The 26,093-nt window shown below is 38.0% G+C and overlaps 1 protein-coding gene across 5 annotated transcripts in view; it reads right to left on the reverse strand.

The window, feature by feature from the left end:
- ZFYVE28 (zinc finger FYVE-type containing 28) overlaps positions 1–26,093 on the reverse strand; it is a 148,550-nt gene that overhangs the window by 71,408 nt on the left and 51,049 nt on the right. For all 5 annotated transcript variants that reach the window (XM_057374047.1, XM_057374046.1, XM_057374045.1 and 2 more), the window contains exon 2: positions 10,875–11,015. In XM_057374047.1, the coding sequence (XP_057230030.1) occupies positions 10,875–11,015 (141 nt within the window). The remainder of the gene's footprint in view (positions 1–10,874; positions 11,016–26,093) is intronic.

The following is a 26,093-nucleotide window of genomic DNA, read 5'->3' on the forward strand; positions in this document are numbered from 1 at the left end:
TGCTGCAGTGGTACAGCTGTAGACAAAAGAAAAAGAAAGGCCAATGTGAAATTATACCACAAGTAAAGAGTTATATCCARCAACAGTTCAACTCAAAACTGTGGAGCCCAAACCTTTGGAGACTTATTCTAAGAGTGGTGTTCAAGCTTCAAATAATTTTTACTGTGTATTTTAAATGAGTGATTTAAAGTTCTCATAAAAATTTACATCAAGATTTTGCTGCCTTCCTGGTTGAGGAATCCCCTCATAATTTTCTTTTCTCAATTATAAAAGATGATATTTGCATTGCAGAATAAGCCAGACAACCACAAATATATTAATTAGATCTACTGAGAAAACTCGTCACATTCCAGCTACAGGGTTAWATTATTTTACAGTCAAATTTGCAAAATCCCTATGGAGGACAATTGTACAAATAATAAACAAGGCTGGCACTGAGGCCAGAGGTTTGTACAAATGTATGAAAATGAAAAATAATTTTTCATACCCGTTACCACGTAAGTCAAAAGTAAACATTACTCTGAAAGCCTGCTAGAATTCATCTCTGATTATTTATGTCTGCATCAGACCTAAACAGAAAAAAAAGTGAACAAAAACCACAACAAGAAAGACCTTCTCACAGTATCAGAAGAATTCTAAAGCAAAAATAACCAAAGCTTACATCACAAAGGCAGTTTAGCTCAGCGCCTCAGTTGCACAAATCAATTCAACAATCTTTGCAGCCTCAAGATGATCATTTAACACCCCTACATGAACTATTACACTATTTGATTATGAGCACTGTGTAAGTGGAATAGCAACAACTTTAACAGTAGTCACAGACACTGCAGGGCAATTGAGAAATCAAAGAATACAAATATCTCTTGCTTGGTATTTGCGTAASTAATCTTCAGGCACAGAAACCTTGAGACCTCTAGAGAACTGAAAATGTATTCTCAGGGCAAACCTACAAATTTATATTGTGTACATCACACGTTAGCATCAAGAGCAGTACATTTTCTGAATTGAATTCTGGGCTTTTCTCMGAAATATGGAACAAGGAACAGTATGAGCATGTAAGAAGAATCTAGCTTTATTTGTTCTCAGTGTGAAGAACCGTGTATTTGGGGTAATGCTGCTGCTGTTCATCTCAATACTACTYTGAGRAGTGTTGAAAAAATAGCWCCACACTGAAGAAAATGGAAATCCAGCAGGAGAGAGTAGGTGGTATAAGCAAAAAAGTAAGCTTTCTTAACCAACAGCACATTTTCTGCATAATTCATTTCACACAAATACAGGTTTCCCAAAGCCTTTGCAACAGGAAGTTTTTAAGTGTGCAAGCAGTACAAAAGCATGAAGTAGCAAAGCCTTCCATCTGAAGCCTGCTCTCCAACATCAAATTCGTCCTGATCACAAGCTGTTTTCATATCAATAATTTCAAACGTGTTCAAAGCAACACTAGCTGGCTAATACTTTCAAAAATGAGTAATTTTTTAAACTACTGTCTTAAAGTCTGCATTATTTTTCACCAAGAACACTGGGCAACAAGGAGCTAACACAAATTCTTTCAAAAGCATAAGTTGGAGGCAGAAGACAAGCAGTGCAYCTATATTCCAAAAGGAACTTGGAGTTATGAATGAACTATTGAAGGTTCTCATTTTCTCTGGCTAATGTTGAAGTTACAATGACTGAACAAGCCACCCTAATGGCTATTTATTTTCTTCCCATCACCTTAAACACCACTCATTCATTTAGTAGTTTGTTGTAAATTATACACTAATAGAAACAAGAGGGTGTCAGAAATTAATCTATTCTCTCAAACTCCRAAATATTTTGTAATCCCTCCTTCCAATATGTACAAGTCCTTGTTGTGTCCAATGTTTAACATAAGTAGATGAACACCAAAAGACTTTCAACCAAAGRTGCAGCATGAGGATTCAGCAAGAGGAGCTCAAAGCCTTGGCCCAGCCCAGAGATTTGGCATCTCTGGCATCAGCAAAACCTGGTGGGATGAGTTCTGTGAYKGGAGTGCCCTGTTGGATGGTTCCAGATTCTCCAGGAGGAATGGGCAGGGCAGGAGAGTAATGTAAGGGCTGAAATGTAGAGCTTGCAGCTGGCAATGGCACAGGTGAGAAGCTCTGGGTGAGGACTAAGGGATATTGTGGATGCTGTCCCAGGAGGAAGAGACTGAGGTGAGACCACACTGCAATTACAAMTTCCTTGTGAGGGGAAGGGCAGACACTGATCTGTGCTCTGTGGTGACAGTGACAGAACCCAAGGGAATGGCTTGAAGGTGCCCCAGGGGAGGTTTCGGTTGGATGTTAGGRAAAGGTTCTTCATCCAGAGGGTGATGGGCACTGAAGAGGCTCCCCAGGGCAGTGGTCACAGCACCAGCCTGGTGGAGTTCAAGAGAATCTGGACAGTGCTCTCAGGCATGAGGTGTGACTCTTGAAGATGGTGCTGTGTGGGGCCAAGGGCTGGACTTGATGWTCCTCRTGGGTCCCTTCCAACTCAGGATGTTCCATTCAAGGACTTTGTTTAATGAAAACTTACTTATGACAACTTGACACATGAGAAAACCAGATTGCACAATATTCCACAAAATATTCTTCATAATAATCCATTATTATGAAATGAATTATTTCTTATTAAAAAAACTGGCTTTAACTTTCAAGTATGTTAAGGTCACAATGAAAATTAAATTCCACTGCTAAGAACTGYCTTGAAAAAATTAATAACTTGCCTTCTTGTCTTTCTTATCATACTTTCCCAGCATTAAAGAAAAAATAAATAAATGAAARGGATTTTTCTATATGATTAAGTGGAAAGGCTTCTAACAGAAGAAAACAGCCTTAATCCCCAAGTACAGAAACATCACAAAATAAATAATTTGCACATATTGTTAGTCTTGCTAATGTGGTGCTACCATRTGCATATGAAGGAAAGAAGGAAAATTGCAGCATATTTAAGTCATGAGACTACATAAACAATTCAGTGGCTGATACTAGAATCTATCCTACTTTGCAACAGTAAAAAAAAAAAATTAAACTTTAGCCAATCACACTATAACAGAGCTGACAGCAATCCTCTGATGGCACTGCTGAAGAGTGCAGAAGAACTATAAAGCCCCTGATAGTCAGACACGTCACATTACATTAATTCCTACACAACTGGTATAGTCTGTTACTTCACAAATGCTGAGAAAAGTCAGGCTTAAAATGACCTGGCTCCATTGTCCTCATTTAGCCTTCAAATTCTCTGGGAATTATACCACTGTGTCTCCAGTCCACCATGTCACTATTCAGTCACAGCACCAACATGTCAGTTGTTCATAATATAAAAGGTATGACTGAGGGCAAATAATCMCACATAAAGAAGTGAAAAATCATCTTATCTTTTCAAAATGAATGTTAGAAGACTCCAATACCTCTGAAATTAAGAGCCTTCTGTGTCTGGGTTCTCTCTCACAAAGAACAAGATGTATTTTTTTAATATGAATAAAACTTGTGACCAAAAGAAGCAACTGTTCTAATTGAAGTACAGATGAAATATTCATTTTKCTCTCCTGTTATCACCTCATGTTTTATATGGATGACTGCCTCACCTTCMACCAGAGCCAGTGGTTTTCCACAGGAGTTTGCATGCAATGAATGTGGTCACCATGAGCAGGTGGTACAGTATAACCTTTCATCACAGTCCCTTCAGTAACAACCTATGGCTACCCCAGCAYGCACCATTTAACATAATACAATCACGTCCATTCTCTCACTGATAAAAAATTAATTGTGTTTTATATAYAAAGATAAGTTCTTTTCATTATTTAGGAACTTGTCAATCTAGATTCAGTTTCATTCTTGTGCATTATTGATTGCCACCTGTGTTGTCATTTCATGCCACATCAACTTTTATTTATTTTTAAATATATATAATAAGAAACCTCAAATATCACACACTGAAGAGCCTTTCAATTTCCCACTACAATCAACACATGCTCTATGAAATTCATGCAGCTCAGTCATGTTTCTCTTCCACTCTTTAAATGTTACTAAGCGTTTTGCAAACCCTGTAACAACTCCAGAGTTATATGTGATGGTGTTGTGTTGAAAGTTTTGCTTGTTTGGGGTTAGATTTTTGCTGGTCTGATGTTTTCACCTGTTTGGTTTTGTTTCAGTTGTTTGTGGGTTTTTGTTTTGTTTGGGGGGTTTTGTTTGTTTGTTTCGGGTTTTTGTGTTACTGTTGGTGTTTCGTGGCGTTTTCTTAATTAAACAAAAAAGCAATACAGAAATCTGCCCACACAGATGATGCAAGCTGATGTGGAAGACAACTGGACTGCTATCCCTGTATCAGGCTGCAATTGGTAACCATCTCCTAAGGGGACCCATTATCAAGCATTATCACTGCTTCAGTGACACGCTACACAGTATYAAAGAGCCTCACCCTCTTCCAGACTTGTCTTAACCATCCATCCATCTCCATATTCAGAAAACAAACAGCATTTCTAAGCTTTTAAGATATGCAAAAAGCATATTTCAAAGATAAAGAGAATATATTTTCTTTCTGCATTAAAATTTTGATTCAGCAAGGCCAAGTGCAAGATTGTGCCCCATGCTGGGGAAATTCTCAATACCAATAGAGACTGGGTGATGAGTGGATTGAGAGCAGCCCAGCAGAATAGGACCTGGGGGTACTGGTAGATGAAAAACTGAAAGAAGCAGCAAGRTGCCCTAGAAGCCCAGAAAGCCAAGGGATATCCTGGGCTGCCTTCAGAGAATTTTGGCCAGCAGGTCCAGGGAGGTGACTGTCCCCTCCACTCCACTTTCCTGAAACCCCACCTGCAATGCTGCATCCAGCTCTGATTTCCTTACCTTTCCACAAACAAAAACGTGGTTTGATAAGCAGGACTTTCCTCTCATGAAGCCATGCTTAGATTGTTATGAGGAATATCATTTACTGGAGGGTTCTGAGACACTGAAACAGGTTGCTCAGAGAASCTGTGGTGCCCATCCCTGGAAGTATTCATGGCCAGGCKGGATAGGGCTCTGTGAGTGAAAGCTGYTCTCACTCATTAGCAGGGSSTTGAAACTGGATGATCTTTAAGGTTTCTTCAAATTCAAACCATTCTATGACTCTGATTTTACCATGTCACTCTTTGACAAAGCAGACTCCCCAGGTATGCTCCCAGTTCCTTTACTCCTTGTTTGCCACATTCCATTTACACCCTGTTTCCACACCCCACAGTAAGCTCCTTCAGCCTGTAACACACAATTCCTTTACAGAAAAGGCAAAGCCTTGTTTCCACTGACACTTGTATCTCAATTTATGTCATAGTGATGCTTTCAGTTGTTAAATCGAGCTTGAAGAAATATGGAGATAAGTCTGGTTGAAACACAGCATTTTTGATAATATTCACCACATATTTTGTATTGCCACAGAAACTGAGACAGACAAGTGATAACAACACAACACTGAAGTATCATTAGTTTTCTCTAAAGGCTCCAACTCCTCATTTACTTCTGCCACAACAGACAATCAGATTCAGATTCATAGGTGCCTGCTTCTCAGATCTGTATGAAGGAGTGACCCCACTAAAGCCTACATTTTAAAGCCTAATGTTACAGCAAACTGTRATCGCTAAAGCTGACTTGTAAATGCTGGGCTGCCAGTTGAAATAATTCAGGAGGAGCTTCCCAAGCTGCACTAACAGTCAATGCAATGTCCATCACTTCTAGCAGTGAGCCACAGAAACAGTTATGTCACACAAATATTACAAATTCCCCATTTTACTGTTCTGTGGAATAGTGCAAATGGGCAGCACAGATGGGCAAGTCTAAGGTTTGCTTCAGGTCAGTGCCCTGATGGGGCGAATTCCTTCCTTGTGCACTTGAGCAGATCAAGTGACACACTGCTGAGAAACAATCTGCAGGAATAATGCTGATAACACCATGCTGGAACTGACTCATATGCTATTCTGAGACCTCACCACTGTACACAGAGAAATAATTCTCAGTGTACTGATACAGCAAGCAGGRACTATGATCCTAAAAGCATTCTCACAATGTGAAATACTACTTATGCACAGGTTTGTTATCTGTCAAGTCCTAACAAATCTCTGCAGTGYTTTTTTACCCTTTACTCTTAAAAAAATCCAATGAAGCTTTGTAATGCTTAACAATAAACCTAACTCTATTTAAATAGCTGATAAATTGTTTTAAACCAGTTTACCAAATCAACACAATATAAACCAATGTGAAAAAACCAATGATCAAAGTAAATTAATTTAGAGAATGATTGTGAATGCATGAGTCAGTAATTGAAGTGTACATGATTTATCACCACTTCTTGTAAAATTCAATATTGTGTGATGTTGCGAGTTGCATAGGAAAGGACACCTTCTTAATACCACTAATACAGAATTACAGTAATGATTTGTGTTGCAGGGAAAAAAACAGCTCTGCATATTACTCAAGATTCACTAATGCACAGATTCTTTTCTTAGAAGTAAAACAAAAGTACTTTGCTTCTTTAGGCATCAATCAAGTTCAATGAACCAAAGTATGACATTCTACCTATCTTTTTGTTCATTTAAGAAAAGCTTACACAGCTTTTCATCATGCATCTCAGCACACTTTAGGTATTGTTAATCTTAACAGGAACCAGTAGAAAAATGTTTTATTCTGCTGAATAGGTATTAATTACACAATAAATGCAAGGCACTGTATTGATAGATTCGTTCTTACAATATTTTACTGACGTGCAAACATCAAGGCAAAATGAGGGATGGCATTGTTATAATAGGCTACCATCACTGGAAAACAGTGTTACATCACATTATTGTGAAAATGAAAAGTTAAGCTTTGAAAGCCATTATCTTACTCATCTTACCATTCTTATTCATGGATATGCTACTCAGCATCCTGCTRTACAGTCAACCCACAGCATTTAAAAAAGCTGCAAGATGTTCAGAAATTCTGAAAAGTTAATTTACTGTAACAAGTGTGATTCTTAGCAGATAGTATTATGACAAAACAGTAGAAGACAACATTCAGAGTCACAGTTCTTTACTAAGGAAGCGTCAACAGTCTTGAAGCCTGCAGTTTCTGCACACCCACAGGAATACCATAATGCACCACATTTTCAATTTGCCTTGACTAATACTGCCAGTTTTGTTAAAATAGAAAACATTAAGYATGTCCACTGTAAAGCACTGACTTCCCTTGACTAATACTRCCMRTTTTGTTAAGATAGAAAACATTAAGYATGTCCACTGTAAAGCACTGCATTCTTTAGGCAGAGACCTTCAGGCTTGTCTCAATCCATTCACACACTCAAATAACTTGGAGATCTTTTACAAAACTATCATGAGGTCAAAGTAGACACAAAGATATAAAACTTGGCTCTTCAGATATTGTTGAGATGCAACACAATACCCAACCTCTCTCTGAGCAGAATCACAGTTYGGAAGATTTGTTAGTATTAAAAAAACCCAAACCAACACGAATTCAAAGGCATCTTCTTGCTCTAGTTGATAAAAATAAAATTCCAAAATATAATCTGCTAATCAAGCAGACACTATYAGTAAATGATCTGAAAATAAGCAAACCAAGAACAATGAATTAACTTAAAAACAGATGCCAAGACAGAAAAACRTGGAATGTTAGAAGTTTTGCCCCTAGAAAACACTAAAATCTCATAAAAATGCTATGCCTTTGTAAATTCCACGGAGAGAAAAATTAGGAATCATCTGGAAGCCTTAAAAATAAGGTTTCCATGGAAAACAAGAACAAACCAGGAATTAAAAAAATCACGCAAAGACTGGGAGTCTGGTTAACTATATCCTGTGGTCACAAAATACTTTTCCAAAGCATCGACTGAAGAGCCAGTAAGTGCACATTTCTAAATAAARGGGCTCAGAATTGCATGACTGTTTTTGCAGGTATCAGAGGTACTGCACAACGCAGCTGCTACCCTACTTTTACATACACAAGCTTCCACCACAACATTCTGAGCCCAGGGCTGGCTGTTGGTTCTCCATCATTCTCAAACCACACTATACCTTCRGCTAAAACCAATTTTTCCTCCTACCATGCAATATTTGGTCAGCAAGTACCTACATTTTGAATCCTTAYTAAAATACTTTTCCTACACTTGTTTGCCAATTACAGGACAAATTCYTAATAGAAAAAGAAACCCAAAACCACTGCATTTACACAAAGTACTACAAAATAATGTAAGACCTAATTARCAAAGTCATTTTTGACATGACATTTGATGATGATCTGACCTATTCTACAAAACTTTGAAAATTACAGATTACAAAAATAGTTACATTAAAAAACCCTCCATCTTTTCTTTYAGCTCTAGTAACAGATTGTTTTAGTAACAGCAATCTGTTTGACAAATGAAATTACCAGATATGAGAAGATATTAAGAGTCACAAGGTAGTGAATCACTATACAACAAGCCAAGCAAACTGACCAAGGAGCAGAGACTGCATTTCTTGCATTCCTACAGGTGAAACATCCAGAGAAGCTTCTTTTTTAATAGAACAGCTCCTCAGGTCCGCCTATACTAGAGGAAACACATCAGAAAGCCTGTGTGTCTGCAGGGAAACAGGGAATAAATTGTCATTGCCAAGGATAAAACAACGGGGGAGATTCATCTTKCACAATGATACTGTTAATCCACCCTTATCAGAAAACATTTCCTGCCAGTCTGGAAAGAATTTGACTATAAAGTTTGTGGAATATCCACTACTGGAGGTTTTGTACAARTCAGATAAATATTTGTGAAATATGGTTTATGAACAGCTGATCTGCTACACAGAAGACTGAAGTCTTCCTTTGAAGATAACCCTCACCTGTATTTTTTCCCTCCAAGTCACTGCATTTTCACTGTAATAAACTTATAGCTTCCAGTTTGGTAAACCTTCAAACTCCACATTTTTCTCTTGGAACAATGTAGTAGGAAATTGTCAAGATATTCAAAGTAGACAGAAGTATTAAAATTGTTTCTGACATAACAATACATTCACTGTCAACTCTCTGTAAACGCTCTTCAAAAGGCTGCACTTTTAAAATTTACTTTTCTTGCAAGCAAACACAGAGCACATGACTGTTTTTCTTTTCAACAGACTCAGCTAACTTAATGTGAACATTTCCTACAATGATCAGGGCASTTCTCTTGAAAGTCATCTTAACATGATTACTGATGAACTTTTTCCAAATAATGAAGTTTAGTATGTTTTATAAGGAGTAACAGGAAGTAATTTTAGCAAGGGTGGACCAAAATACATTCTTTACATTTAACTGCACCATATTTTTCCTGGTGGAGATATAAATGTGTATTTATYACTATGGAGTTTCCACTAAAATTTTCCTGAGGTGACAGCAAACGTTTACTTTGCATAGAGRAATCCTTCTACCACCTGAGCATAGTATATTCTGGACTTGAACCTACTTTGGTTCCAAGTGTTTTTCTTGGATGTGACTGGGAGAGGAAAAATCAAAGCATTAATGCAAATACAAAGTGCACAACAAAAGCAGTTTCTACCTCCAAAAAATCTGAATTTTCTTACTGAAAAACTTGGAGAAAAATTATAYAGAGCATGATATGGAAAATCTTCTTTTCTCTGTAGTTTTTCAATTTGTGAATTAATTTTCTYAATAAATTGTCATGGYTTAACCTGGCAGACAGCTAAACATAACCCACTGATCACTCCCCCCTGCCCCAGCAGGAAGGGAGAGGGAATAGGGAGGGAAAAAGGTAGAATTCCTGGGTTGAGATAAAGATGGCTTAATAGGATAGAAAGGAACAACAATAATAAAGACAGGAATTATAACAACAGCATACCAAGCAAGTGATACACAATGCAACTGCTCACCATGTGCTGGCCAATGCCCAGCTAATTCCTGTACAGCAGCCCCCAGCCAGCTTCCCCCCTATTTTACACACTGAGGATGATGCCACAGATTACAGGACATTCCTCTGGCCACTTTGGGTCAGCTGTCCTGGCTGTGTCTCCTCCCAACTTCTTGTGCTCCCCAGCCTTCACCCTGCGAGGCAGCATGAGAAGCTGAGGAGACCTTGAGCACTGCATAGCAACAGCTGAAACTGTGGTGTGTTATCAATGTGATTCTCACCCTAAATCCAAAACACAGCACTGCACCAGCTACTGGGAAGAAAACTAACTCTATCCCAGGAAAAAAACAGGACATAAATCACAAGAGCATGAAGGTACTCAGAGATCTGGACTTGGCTGAATAGGTCTTTGCAGTGTCTGGTTCTCCCTTCAAGCCTGGTCAAAGCACAGCTGTATTTCAACAAGTGCTCTCAGGAACCGTTTTTTAGATGAACTGTACTATGAAATGGGAACTCAAAGACAGAATCATACTTCTGAAATAATTTACAGATAAAAACACATTTTTGCTTGGTTCCTCCGTAGCTCCTCTCATCTTCAATACTATTTACACGAAACAGAGAATATTCTTTCCAAAAATAACAGCAAATCTACCAGCTCTCTGAATGTACTTCATTTACTAATGAAAATCTATCAGATTCATGARATATGAAAGCTGAGCAGCTACAAATAACATGGCTATTTTTTGCTTGGAYTCTGAAATATTTTTCATGCTTATTTTATATAAAGGAAAGAAGTTCATAATGTGTRTTCTTATTCAGGGAAAGCATCAATACTCCTAACTGAGATGTAGGAAATTTAATTTATGGATAGCATTTTCAAGAGTATACCCTTTAAAGTAAGGAAAGGCACATATCTAACAAATGTTCATTTAAAAAAGCTCTGACAATAAAAACTAATTAATACAAAAAATATTAATGTAATACATTAAATGTACATAAAATTCTCAGTGAAATGAGRAAGGTGCCACTTTGATTACCTGACAGGAGCGAAACTGATTGACCAGCAGTGTACATCTCTGTGGGTCTTTTCTTCCATCCAAACTGTCCAGTTCAGCTGCTACTTGATTTAGTTCCTCATCAGCATAGTAGAACTGAGCAAGGAGCTGTGGGTCTGTTCTCTGTATTGGAGACATGGACAATATTACATTATTTTTGCAAGCAAAAGAAATCAAAAACTAAAACAACTTYAGTTACTTGTATTTACTGTAATTTTTTTAACATACAAGCCAGATAAGCAGTGTGGTAGCATGGAAAAAAACTGATCTTGATATATCTACACACACTTAAAATTTTTTTTCTACTTAGAAGAAAAAAAAAAATTACCAACCTCTCAAAAAACCTCTCATAATAAATCTGAGAAATTACTCAGCTATCATTATCTCCAAAACCACCCTGGCACTCTCACTACTTGTGGCATAATTATCTGGAGGAGCAAACAACTGAATCACAAGTTCTGTTTATTAAACAAAAGTAGACTTCAGCTCTAGGCAGAACAAGACAAAGCTGCTCTCCAAGTTAAAACAAACAAACCATACCTGCCAAGCCTACCAAGCAATGGAATAATCTATCAAGCACCATGGAAACCTTTGCAGAATGATCTGGTCAGAATCCTCTCTGTGCATCACAAGAATGAAGCCACAGAAGGGAAAGGGACTGAATCTACCATGGCCAAACAGATGTWAACACTTTACAAAACAAATAATAATAAGACTAAACAAGGAATTACAGAGAGAAAGCTATGTCACAAGCCTTTGAATGGCAAAGAACAGAATTATCACAATGGATTTTTGGCCAAATTAAAACAAAGCAGCAATTATAATAAAAAGACCAAAAGAATAARGGAATGCCTCCTCAAAACTATTGAGAAATGTTATTAATAAAGGTTTACATCATAAAAAGAATTTTTTTATTGTTAACAGCTASGAATTCTGGTTTCAATATCTTAAGTGTAAGCTGTCAAAAATCTACACTCTTTAATAATGTTTTCACTATAGGCTTGATATAAAGGTGCCTGGGGAGGATAAAGCTTGTGATACATGGTCAGGGAAACAAACAAAATTCAAAATAAGTGATAATAAGAGRGAGAGCATGTAAATGAGCTACTAAATTTTATGTTGCTTAGTTCTAAATTTCTGTGTTTATAGTCAAGCTTAGTAAAGCATTTCTTTAAGCATTCCCTATCCAATTATTTTTATTATTTCTGATTTTTATGTTTTCCTTCAGCGTTTATCCACAGCCATTAAAACTTTTCTAGACAAAGTTAACAAACAAAGATGCAGGAGTCTGTGTGYGGAATTGTGACAAAGCATGCCCGCTGATTTTTAAGCATCTAAATCACATTGCAGAAGCAAAATAAGGCAATTTATTAAGACTGGTCTCAAGCAAAACAAGCACGCCTGAGATACTCAGCTCCCACGTGGCTGATTTTTTCAATTGGAGGAACAAAAGTTTTAATTGAGTTCTCTCAGCTGTGTTATGTTTGGTGTGGATTAGTAGTGTGATCTTTGATTAATTGTGTCAATCATATGTGGTCCCTGGCAAGCTGAAATTGCATGAAAATAAATCTCTTCACAGGGGGCCACTTAAAGCAAATAACCACAACTTACAACTTTACAAATTCAATTTACTCCACGTGGTAACTGAAAATTACAGATACTGTCATGTTCAATGCCAATTTTTACTTTCAGTTTATGGAAAATATGGTTCAAATAATTYAATCCAAATTCCTTACTATTCCTTGGCAGAGTAAGAATTAGCAATTCCCATCCTCAGATATTCAAATTAATAGAAACACTTAATTTGAAAACAGCTCATGGAGAACCTACCACTTATCCTGTTGTTTTAGGAAATCATCCCATTTAACAAGAAATTAATGCATCTAAGTTCTTGCTTTGATTTGCTGGACTTAACAGCACTGCTCATTTTGCCTCATTCCACTACAGCACCAAGCACTTGCATTCGTTCTATTTACCTATTTCTGTATCCATGGACTGCAGTAACCCCATTAACCATAGCACCACTGTAAGATGCGTGGGTTTGGGATTTTTGGGGAGAWTTTTTGTTGGGTTGCACAAGTTTTTTGTACGTGGTGACACTGCTGTCTGTTATCACCCCAACACCCTCCTGAGCATGAGCTCTCCAGGCAGGACACTCATTCTACAAGTGCCCCTTGCATTCCTTCTGCCCAACACCTCTTTATATTCCACATATTCAGCCCAACAAATGGCCCAGGTTATCCTGACTATCACAGGAGAACACTGTCCACCGATTTGAAACCCTCATTTCATGTATGGGCCATAACTTGCTATCCTCATTTATAGGATACACACAATCTATCATTTCAGCCAGTACCAAGACAGGAATCAGCAAACCACCAGTTAATTAAAGAAAAAAATAAAAAAAAAACGAAAAAACCCAAACAAACAAAATAACACACATTTAGCCATGTTATATATTATTATATCATTCTTTTATTTCATGAAAGATGACTCACTGAATAGTTATTTTAATGATTTTTACGTTTTATTAAGTTCCACTCTACAGGTCAGACACCAAAATCAGAAGATGCCTGCCTGCCTGCCTCCACAAAGTCAGTAAAAAACCTGTGCATCTGAAAAAGTTGTAGTAACTATTGAACTGGCTACATTATGGCTTTACCCATCAGGCCTTACCAATGAACGGTGACCCGGACTGGGTCAGTCCAGTTTACTCTATAATGCATTCTGATCTGATTTTTCCAATAAGATTTAAATGGACTATAAGACAACGCTAAAAAGAAAACTTCTTAAATTAAGACACCTGTTTAGCTACAGGTTATTAGACAAACAACAGGTCTATAAAAGTATTTATTGCATGCTACCAGAAGAAAACATGCTATTCTCATATCTTGTAAACAAGCTGGTGGACCAAACCAGAAACTGCCCCTAAAAAACAGGGACAATGAACAGAGAGGAAAAATTCTAGCACAGACTTCCCAGCATGGGACACAGACTAAAAAGTAAACTATCAACACGAAGCCAGGGTGCCAACAGACCAATCTCAAACCACACARTAATTCTGGAATTTAAGAATCACCTTGAGAATCACATTTACAGAAACAAGAGTGTTTCTTATGRAAATGCCCTCTTTTCGAAAGAAAATCGCAAGCACTTTTTGCATGATTTTTAACGGCMGCTTTCAAGTATCAATACCACCTCCTTTTGAGTAACACAAAACGTGCATCATCTTAGAAGTGACAGCAGCCCATAATTTGAACATTAAAGGGAATGTTTCCCCCAGGTTTCCATGATCCTTTGTAGAAAAGTACAGATTTTGTTCAGGCTTTTTCTTCCACTGAGATCACAACAGGAATGCAGCCACCACCACCATCACCACAAAAAGACAACATGATGATCCCAAATAAGCCAAAGAACAGAYAGAATYAAGGGAACCATGCAAATGAGCAAGATCCCAGCTAGTGATAGCCCTGCCTTCTGAAGCCTGCCAGCTATCCTCTGGAAAATAATATCCATCATTTTTGAACTGCTGATCTAAAGTCTTCAGAACAACAACTAAAATCCAACCCTGCTTAAAATAAAGTCCATGGACCYGAGATGAAAGGCTACAGATCTCCCTTTGTTCACTGGCACGCTTCCAGCACTAAGAATTTATGTTTCTCCCACACACTCAGAAACCCTGACTTGATCCCTAYGGAAAGAAACTATACAGAAAAGCATTAATTATATGCCTTTGCTGATGGTAAATCSAGATTGCCTTTTGACATGGGAACAAAGTAAACCTTCATCCGCAGGGGTAACTTTCCAAGCAGCACTTGGTAAAAAGTGCAYTTTACACAAACACTTTTATACACATTCTATGAAATGCCTTCACAATCACAGGACAATGTTTGGTGACAGTCCATACGTAATACATTTAACAGCTGCAGGATCCAAATGACACAACCCTTCCTTAACCAGGACGGTTAAACATCAGCTGCCTGCTCAACCATTTCTATTCTGCTACAGCGGTAACAGCTGAAGTGAAGAGTTTCAGAGAAAGGCCATCAGTGGAACTGCCTTGCATCTACACAGCTTCCTTCATTCCCRCTGTGGTAAGGGGAAGGGTGGTTTTAGAAGCCTGGACTGCAAGGCGTTAATCCACTGCCATGCCTGAAACACTAATCACCAATGAAGTGAGCAAGTTAGAACAGGATGCACCCAGAACTGGGAGCTGTGCAAATATGGGGGCAGAACCTTTCTGGAGCAAATTTTACTGTCCAGGTTCCTGGTGATCACATAAAATAAAGTGCAGAAGCACAGAAATGGGATTCAAGGAGTGTCAGGACCAGCAGAAGGGGCTTGAGACCACGGAGAATCCCAAAGTACTCCCTCACTCTTTTTGGGAATTCTCCATTGGAAAACTGTCCCATAGTGTTGCATCAGACTTGGAGAGTCCCCTCCCCGAGAAGGGAACCAGGCATTTCCATGCCAGCTTGAACATATATAACCCAACTACCTTTTTGTTTTATGGACCCCCACTTCCCAATGGATCACGTCTATGACCACTACTACAGCAAAACAGTGATCAAGTCTCATCACTGGACTCCCAGGTGGTTTCATCTTTCCTCGAAACAATCTACTATTATCCTTTCCTTCTCTTTCCTTGAGTATTTTGTGATATTTTTATATTTTTATAGAAGAGAAACAAAATGCCCACATACTTTCCACTGAAATTGAATTGTTTTAAAATAAATTTGCCTCATAAATACACTGGTCACTAGGTTCTTTTCACTCTAATTCACCCCAAGGATTTTATTAACAGGAATTGCACTTAGTCTGCCTCAGAGGCAGGTCCTAACAGTGGTGTGTCTCTATTAAGGAGGACCCAGTTGCTCAGAGTCTAAATCTGTTGCCTACTTTATTTTCAGGGAGAGAAAAGAAGCACAGGATCAACCTCAAAATTCCCATTCCTCAAAATAAGTGCTGCCATTATCAGAAAGTCCCACATATGAACAACTGCTGCACAGCACAGAAATTTTAAAAAGGGATCCCGAAGTGAAAGCACATTCCCTTTAGGATGAGAATTCATGAAAGCTATAAGTTAGAAACTTGCTTCTACTCTGCAGGGCACAGAAAATTATGATTCTGTATTGGAAAACAACTGATTGTGCAACTGGCAAGGAGCTCTGYGCAAAAGGCAGAACAAGGCCCTTGGCAATTTAAATAAAGGCACTGATGAGCCAACTCAGTATTTTCAAAACTTACAAATAATGCTGCATGTAACTAGTTTTAAGCTAGTTAAATTAAACTAAGAATTATTTAACATTATAAGGGGGAAAAAAAACCTTTTGTTCAAAAGTGATCGGATTTGGGCACAAAGACCAAAGTTTATTTATTACCACTGTGAAAAAGTAACATACTTACAGCAACAGACATTTAGTCAATTGAAAGCTTTGTACACCACTCACACTTGCAGTAGTAGGTTTAACTGGCAGATGACAAATTCCAAAGACTGAAGGGACTTCTTCAAAAAGGGATATCAGCATTGTTACATCTGCTTATTTTTCACCTCACATGTAAGCAAATTTATTCACATCCTTCCTTWGGACAGGCACTTTGAATTTTTCATTGATTTCCAAATGCTGATAAATAGCTAGAAGAAACAAYAATTCTCTACCAGGCAGGTGAGTCAAAAATTCTGGCATTTAACTATCAGAAGCTTTAGCAGCAAAAATATTTCTTCATACTAAATGAAAAAGGAACTGGTATTCCAAGTATTGGTATTCCCACATAGTTGTATGTGGAAGGGGGTGGTTTGGGTTTTTACTTAGTTTGTACTTTTAATCTACCGACTATCTGCAGTGCTATCTGTTAAAGAAAAAAAAAAACGAAAAAAAAAATCCCTCAACAGTCATACTTTGCACAATGTCATAAAGCCTTAAACTGCTGCTGCACATGCATAAAAAGAAAAAAAGATTCAGGTATGAAGACAACAATTGGTAATAGGTCATGAGGATATGTAAAAAACAAGCACTCTGAAAAAAGCTACAGCCTGGGTAAAGATTTGCCAGCTGCTCTGTGTTTATCTACAGAATATCATTACACAAGCAAGAAAGACAGGTGAACAGCTTGTTAACACAGTAAAATGCTAGCAGCACCTTAAGCAAAAAAACAAACAAAACAAACAATTCCAGTGAGATGATGATTCACTGGACAACAAAAATCAAGTGGATAAATTTTTCCAATTTTCTCTACGTTGGGTAGAGAAACCTCCCGAAAAGGAAAATCTGATAAGGTTATGCTGAACTAAAGTATCAAACATCTGAGACTGCCATGCTGTCGGTTTTCACTCATGATAGATTAAGTCAGTGTACGTAGTTTCTATTTCTGAGTGTTCATAATACTAATCTGGAAAAGCATGTGCTCAAATCCATATTTTCTGGGGGAAGCACATGAGTATATGCTGAATACAAATTACTGAAGCTTTTGGACATGTACTCTGCAGAACAGGAGTGCTCTGCAGCCTGAACCACAGCCTCGGCTTCTAGGAAAGAACTCCAGGAAAAGAAAGGGGTTTTGCTACAGGGAGGTGACGGAGCAGCCACTTCTTCCAAGTGAGGAGTGGGTAACCTTCAAGGTTGCCTTCTCATCCAGCCTATGGCAGGMTATTTCTAATTAGCAAGAAATTAAMMTTCCCCAAATTGCATTTGCTCGTGATGGCAACTGGTGAGAGATCTCCCCATCTTTATCCTGACCCATGAGCTGTTTCATCCTATTTCGTCCACTGGCCTGTTGTGGAGTAAGAGAACAGCTCGGTGGGCACCTGGCAGCCAAACAAGSTCAACCCACTCCTATGAATTTGCAAAACACTTACCCAAAGTCTTCTCCAGCAACTAATATCTCAGTTTGACCTTAAGCTAATCAGATTTCATTCTCAGCTGCTGCAAGAACATCAAGTTAAAAGAACAAATATTTACTTAGAAATAACAAAWTCAGCTTGTCAGGATACATATTGAAATGYACAAATCACTCTTTRAATGTTTTGGKTTTTTTAAATGCTTTTATGCAGTTTGTTTCAGATTTGTCTAGATTTTTGTATTTAAACTCAAACATTACACTAAGCATCTCTTAAAAAAAATAGATACTGCAGCACTTTTAGTGATTTGTTACCTATCAAGAGGAAAACAGCCAATTTAGCTCCCTGGGCATGTTGATTGATCATATTCAATYCCAGATGTACAGCACCCGCCTTACACAGAGGAATCGTGTGGCATTTGGAACTGACACCCAGCAATTTGTCCTCCAGCAATGCAAACCATCTTGTTATACTACATGTCTGCAAAACTTAACCCCATTAGAGGACTTTTAACCCACTCTAGTTATGTTATACCACATGTAATGGATACATTAAATATTTATAACAATTCCGAAATATTTGGGCAAACAATGACCTCTTCTTAGACATGTCTAACATGTTAATTTCTCTCTAGTTATTTTATTGCTATAACCCTCCTTCCTTTCAGAACCAGGCATTTATACCAAAAAACCCAACAAAACCCAAAGGAAGAAAAAAATCCAACAACCTCAAACAACCGCTTTATGTAGTAAAAGGATTGCTTTAAAGACTCTTTTTGGTTCTGTCATCTTTTAGCACCACATTCCTAAACTATTTTTTCCCTCAAGTCTACTGTTCCAGTATTTTGGTCTTGCTTAGCAGACCTGATAAAGCACAAATTTTKCTTTGCTGCTCAGAACCAACCCACTTTGAAAAATCTGCCATATACAGCTTTATACTTCTAGATCATAAAATAAACATCTTAATCAGGGCACAGACAGAAATCCAACAAGAGGGAAACCTGACCTAGCGAGTTCAAGCCTGCTGACTGTGAAAGAGTTGCTCCATAGTCCTTCTCAGGTGTTAACAGGCATAGCACATTCCTTAGCTTTTTCATGTTYAAAGTGCATCTTTATTTTTCTTTGGCTCAGCAAACTTGACTTAGGGTGAGTCTGAGGTGTTCCATCTCGTATTTTAATAAAAGCACCGTCATCTGTGTAAAGCTGCTCATACATAACCTCATTTGCCTTGTAGGAGACTTTCAATAAGCTCAAGCTGAACACCTTGACAGATGTTTGGGATTTAACTACCTTGGCATCATATCAGTAGCACAATCAATCATTGCAACAAAAAGATTTCATCAAAACTTTGTTCCGAAGTGCATCTGTTCAAACCCGGTGATGAAAGAAACTGCTCTTACAGCCCTCAGCACAGAAACTTTTCTCAGCTTCTGCCTTCTGACAACAACTTCAAATGAATGTTTGCATAAGTAAATCTTTTGATCTTATTTCCACTATTTCAGCTAAATCATCTAAACAAGCAGCTTTTCCAAGTGCCATCATCAGTCAAACTGTGTCTCTACTCTGTTTTTCAGGTAGCAGCAAGTTTCAGTGGATGTTTGTCCCATGCTTCCCACAACACCCATTTGTGGAGGTTCACCCATGGAACACGCTCCAGACACAGCCCTCGATCTCAAGTATTTAACACTATTTCTCTGTTCAAAATCCCCACCTTCTTGTAGGCAGAGACCTACCTAAAGTTTTAGGGAACTTTTAGGAACTTCATTGCTTTTAATGACCTGACACTGTGATTAGTATCCTTTTTCCAAGCACACGTCAGCATGAACAGTGACTTCAAAAATTCCCAGAACATGAGCAAGAAGAAAGGGAGGAGAAAGGCAGCAGACAGACCAACAGCAGGACTAAAGAGGACTTCAAAATATATTTGAAACTTCTGAAGCACTCCAGCAAGAAGTTGAGAGTATATTTGAGTACACAAAAAGCATGTATTTGCTGGAAGACAGGAAACTCACTGGATGATGATGCTCCCCTGCATCCCCGCTCCCACTCCCTGCTGAATTGAATATTTTTTGCTCAATTAGGCATTCCCAGGTCTTTTCAGACAATATCCTCAAGGTCTGTCCTTGGTCTCCTGGTCACGCAGAAAATCTCTCCCAGGAGACAAATGGGTTTGTACAGCTATTCCTGTTTTCTGTGCTAGCTCAGCATACAGTTTGAGTTTGACCATTTCTCCTCATCAGCATGCATGTTGGATAAGCTCTATCAGTCTCAAGCTACCCTCCACCCCCAGACTGCTCCTTCTAAATCAAGACACAGAATGCACAAAAATTAAACAGAAATTAAATGCAACCATGAATGCTTTTTGGGCTTACATTCTCTTAATATGAACAGTTCTACATCCATTTATTGAGAGGAACAACAAAACAAAAAATCCGAACAAAACAGAAAAAACCCCCAAGCCCCTTAGTCATTACATATTAGTGATTCATACAAAGATATAAAAATTGCATATTGCTTCTTCTGGCAAGATCAAGTTTCTGCACCCTGGCTGCTGCCTGTTTAGGTACTTAKGAAAACCAACATAATTATTGCACTGTGTATTTAATGAATGGACACTTTTCCCACATTCCCAACAACAGCTTTCAGAAAAGCTATTACACATACCCTCTATTGCCTATTACCCGTTATTGATCAGCAATATCTCTTTCACATTATAACTAAACATTGGCTGTCCCCAAACGCATTCTGCAAACCTCTGGTTGCCAGGTATTTCTATAGTATGTTAAATGATAAAAGAGACAAAGGCATTAATTGCAGAACTGATTCTAGAAGGAAATGCATTACCAGTAATGCTTGCTGTAATATTTACAATACCTTGGCAAGAATATGATTCAAACTAGTTTTCTTTTGCTATATTTGATAATAGCATTGARAAACAACACTACATTGGAGAYACCACAAAAATAAAGAAAAACGTGATGYTTGAAAAACAAYGCACATTTCAGTAATACAAAAATATTAACTCATACAAGCATAAATTCAATTTCAATGTAAACACCTGTGGCAGGCCTTTATCAGTGGAATCTTTATTTTCCAGCACAGCTGAGTATCTTCTCTACCATCCTACACWGCACAGACTCTACACCCCAGTCAGGCTCCAGAAATGAACATTTAACTAGGGACCATAAAAAAATCACAGAGACTCACAACTCCTCATATGTAATGGGGTGAAGAATCCCAGAGCTTCCAAAGCCTTAAGGAAGGACAACTGCTGKAGTAGCTCTTGTATTTCAATCGCATAACAGGCTAAATTGTTCAATTTGTTTCACTATGAATACTGCATTTGACACAAGGTTCAGCACAAATGCAGTCTTGGACCAAAGCTATTAATTGCTTTTCAACTGCAAAACAGTATTTTTCTCTGACAAAGCAACATAAAAAAAAGTGTCAAAAGTTTCCTGACATTTCTGAAATACAAGTTCTTAATTATTTCTATTAATTCTAAGAATGCTCTGAAAACAGCTGATAATAGTTGCATCCAGCCTGACTTAGAAAGGTGTCTAACCTACAATCACATGATCACATTACTTGCCTAAAACATGTGAATTTGCTCTAAAACAGGTAAGAATAACCACAGGYATCTTTTATCCCTCATTTTTCCATGTTCTAGCCTTTCTGAAATGCCAAGCCAAGGTCAGCACCTGGAAGTACTTTCCCACAGTGGTCTTGCCTAAACCAGACAAGTCTCTCTCCAGCCCAAGCAGTACTCAACTGTTTCATTCCAAGACTTAAAGACAAGATCTCTAGAGCCTTCTAGATGTGCCAGAAGCAAAATGGTGCAATTTCCTTCTGAAGGCAAGAGATATCAGTTTAAACCTACTGAAATAAAAATCTCCTCTTTTGCCCTTTCTTGCTACCTTAGAGACAAACTGCCTTGCATCCCAATTTAGCTCCAGCTTTTCTGTTTTGCTCCCTCCAGCAGTGGTTACACCACACCTGAGCCACAGCTCTGYTTTAATTTCCAAAATCCAGCATGTATAACACAGGCAAGACTGCAGACTKGAAATGCCTGCAGAGCTTCAGGGACTACACCAATGATGAGCTAAAAAAAAAAAATCTCAATGCATTATTAAACATAAACCTCCTGCTTTTAATACATGACCCAAGGAACTGTGGAAAAATACTTAAAGGAGATCTGTATTTTACATTTTTGTTGCATCTTGCAAACACAGTCAAAACAATTAATTGAAAAGTCTTAGAATAAAATGTTTGTTTATTCCTCCAAGCAGTTACTTCATCTAGTCAGGCAACAGTTTCCCCACGTACTAAATATTTTACAGCTTTTAAAGTTATACCACTTTTCCTTACCCAGTTACAGGTGAAACACAGCATTTCCTTTCAAAGAAAATGTTGTGAAGACTGACACGAATTTTTCTTAAACAGCAAATATTCATACCAATAACACCATAACTCATTTTTTTTGTTGTTTTCCTTGATATAATTTTTGTATTATTTTTAATTATCAATTATATATGCAGAAAATCATTACAAGTTAGGTTAAAATAGAATGAATCCAATTAAATGTTCTGCTCAGGAAGATACAATAACTTCAGAGATGATATTATCACACGCCAAAATTGTGCTGTGAACACAAACACCATTCAAAACTGTGACTAATATCCATAACCAAAGCATGCGTTGAGAAAAAATTTTATTCATTTACTTTTTTATTTATTTGAGAGAAAAAAGGAAGTCCAGAATTTATCAACTRGAAATGACAGGCAAAATAATATAACTTGGAACTCATGAAGTCTGGGGATATGCATGCATTTTCMAGGGCCATTGAAGATTATTTATATTCAGCAAAACACAATTATGATTTTGAAACGGACTGAAAACAGAAATGTAAATCAAGATGGCAGTACATTTCTACTCTCCAAGCAGCTACTGCTTGATTGTTTGCAATACTCCCTACACCAGCCTAAGGACTACTCATGTCCCAGTACAACCTGAGACAAAGAAAGGGCATTACCTATAGGGGGGTGGGTGGGTGTAATTACAGTAAGATGGTAGAAGTACTGACTGATTACAACACAATGACTCATTATGGGGACATGTATTTATATATTTATTCTACAYTCAGCAAAATAATCTGTCAAAAAACTATGGTAAAAAATCCCAGGTGTTGTATGGATGCAGATTGTTTCAGTAAGACCCGTTTGAGACATGCAGCTCCACATTTAAATTACACAAAATCCATGTGTGAAATATAGTGGTCACTGTTCAACATGTTGGAATGAATGATGAAAGTGCTGCAATGAGGAAGGCAATGAAAAGCTGAAGTACAAGATACAAAATTAAGCACAAACAAAATCACTCAGGCTAAGACAGAACCAAACCCAGCACTAGTACTGAGAACAAAGTAGATATAGGAAACAAAGATGTACCTGAAAAGATGGATTTAGAAGCCCAACACAAACCTTTCCTCTTTGAAAAGCATTTTGAAGTTCCATAATAAACAAAACCCTTCTCACTGGTAACATCTGAGCACCAAATCCCAAAGCTGAATGCTAAAGCTATGATGAATTCAGGCCTCCCAACAAGACAAATCCTRGAGTGCCAGACCTTTTCAGTGGTAGCCAGGGACAGGACAAGGAGTAATGGGMATAAACTAAAACACAAGTTTCACTTCAACATGAGGAAGAACTTTATGCTGAGGGTGGCAGGGCACTGGAACAGGCTGYCCAGGGAGGGCATGGAATCTTCTCTTCGGAAGACATTCAAAATCCACCTGGACACATTCCTTTGTAACCTGCTCTAAGTGTCCCCACCTTGGCAGGGATGTTAGACTGGATCATCTCCACAACTCCCTTCCCACCCTAAACTATTCTGACTCTGTAAATGAAACAATTTGAATTATGAAAATTACATTAACAGCCCTTGCATATATAAAATTGTATTAGCAAAGGAAAACTCCAAGAARGCAATAAACAAGAAAGTTTATTCCATAAAGGAAAAACTAAATTACCTGTGAAGTGAGACTTGCWAAATTAGCAGAAGAGCTATTACAAACATCTTTATTTCCCATGAAATAATTTCATTACACAAAACATGAAAAACCAGGAGACTGCAGGACTTCTCTAATGGCTATATATATGCTTCTTACCACAGAGTGGTTTGCAGTTGCGAAGCACAGATATGAACATAGAGACCCTCTCCTATACACCCCAATTTCTGCAAAGGAGGCTTTAGTCTGCCACCCCAATATCACCAGGGTGCCATTTGTTCCTCTCTGATAGCACTCAAGTGACTCTGTTCCTGCCCAGCTGGACCCGCACTCAGCCCAGTATTTCAGGTGGCCCAACATAGCCTTGTCATTCCCAAAAGAGAACAAAAGGGAGAACTTCCTCTTCCACACTTAATTTCTCTCTGGACAAATTGCTACATAAAAACATGTGCAGCACTTAGAGCAAGATATACTGCAGGAAAAGATGGAAAAAAAAATTGAATTCAAAGAGAAAAGTTCCTTTTCATTCTGCTCAGGCCAACAGTGACACAGAATTCCTCTGTGCATATTGTCCTCTGCAACAGATGGGAAAACACTCCAGCAGAGCAGTGTTACACACTTCAGCAATTAATTGTAAAGGACAACATGACTCTCATACATTTTATTTTACRTGCTGAGGAATTTATTCAGACTTGCACTGGATGATGCTCCAATAAAGCCTTGCTTTAGTAYCTCACAAGCATCACTCAGTTCAGGAGTCTGCAATTTGAAAACTGACACTGCCCTTATAATTAACCCACTCAATCATGTCAACTTCCAAAAAAAAACCCCAATATAGTAAAATACCATAAAAATTTACTGTTTAACTGCAACACTAGAGAAAACCACTTGAAATTACAAAAGCAAGCTTTTCACTCATTCTCTGGAACACCCCAAAGTCTTTCATGCTGCCACAAGACAGATGCAATTAGACTGCAGCTGCAGCACATACAAATTTGGTTTGGARGACTGGTTTGCCTCACTCCCTGAACCATTTCTCCCCATGTGCACGAAGTGCATCTGCCTGCATTGGACCTCCAAGTCTTTCTACTGCATCATTCTTCCATTTTCCAACCTCCCTCACCCTTCCAATACAAAACACACTGCTGTAAAGCACTCAACAATGTGAAATATGGAGGGATACTCCAGTGAGTGATCTTTTTGGAAGTAATTTAAACTTCCAAAATTTTATTTAAAATTTAATTTAATTAATTAATTAATTTAATTTAATTATTAATTAATTTAATATTTATTTAAAATACCTCAGAAGACAGCAACAGCACATGAAAAGCAGCGTGTCACCTGAGCRCGGGACCCAGAACATCAGATTTCTGTGGGAGGGAATAATTATCCCCAAGGCTGAGTTGTTGCTGGTAAAAGCCATAATAAAACATGGTATATATTCACTGCATCTGATTATGAGAAACTGTTTTGTGCATAAGGTATATACATATTGAATATAACCCTCTCCCATGCCAGCCCACAGCTTTCCCTTAAAACCAAAGGAAAATCTAGTCTCAGTGCTCTACAAAGCTCTTAGCTCTCAATCACAGATTATTCCAGTCACACCCCAGTCACTAATATTCTTTTATATACTTGAAGACATATGAATACAGATTATTAGTGAGAAATTAAATATGTCTAAGTTTTCTCAGATGGTAGTTTATTGATTCACATTCCCACATGACTGAGTCCTTCCAGAGGTTTCTAAACCCTTACCCAGGCTAAGCAGAAACTCCAYCTAGACCAGAATAACATGCTCTGAAGTCTTTTTCCTCATTCATAAAATCAGCACAGTTCCTAGCTGGGAACAAAGTCAAAAGTAGCAGTTTTTCAGACTATTTCTCAGGTTTGTCTGTCAGCTTGTGCCAAGAAAAATTTCACTTAAGCATAAGCAGTCACAGCACCCCAGAAAGAGACAGAAAAATGCATAACGCCAAACAGTTCAGAGAATAAAACCAAGTTTGGTAGAGTCAAATCACACAAAAATCTGTTCTCGTTTTAAGGAGTTTAACCTGTGCAGGAGAAAAGCCTCACATGAGACCATGAAGACAAAGTAAAAAGACCAAAWCCTGCAAAGACAAAGCATAGCCTGGAACCAACATATGCAGACGGAGCCTTCAGAACTTTTCAGCTCCATGTAGCAGATGGCTTAGCTACGCCAAAATACTTCAGAAGTACAAGATGTGTTCATTCATGGAAGCTCTTGTTACTTCATTTTCCCATTTGTCCTCTGGGATCAGGCTGCTGAGGCAGCCCTCTGCCAACATGTTATTTCTCCTCAGAAAAATATTAACAGACTGAAGTAGAAAAGTTGA

Source organism: Malurus melanocephalus, unplaced genomic scaffold, assembly GCF_030028575.1.
Source record: "Malurus melanocephalus ecotype Western Australia unplaced genomic scaffold, MMel_1.1 scaffold_214, whole genome shotgun sequence".
In the NCBI taxonomy this organism is placed as follows: domain Eukaryota; kingdom Metazoa; phylum Chordata; class Aves; order Passeriformes; family Maluridae; genus Malurus; species Malurus melanocephalus.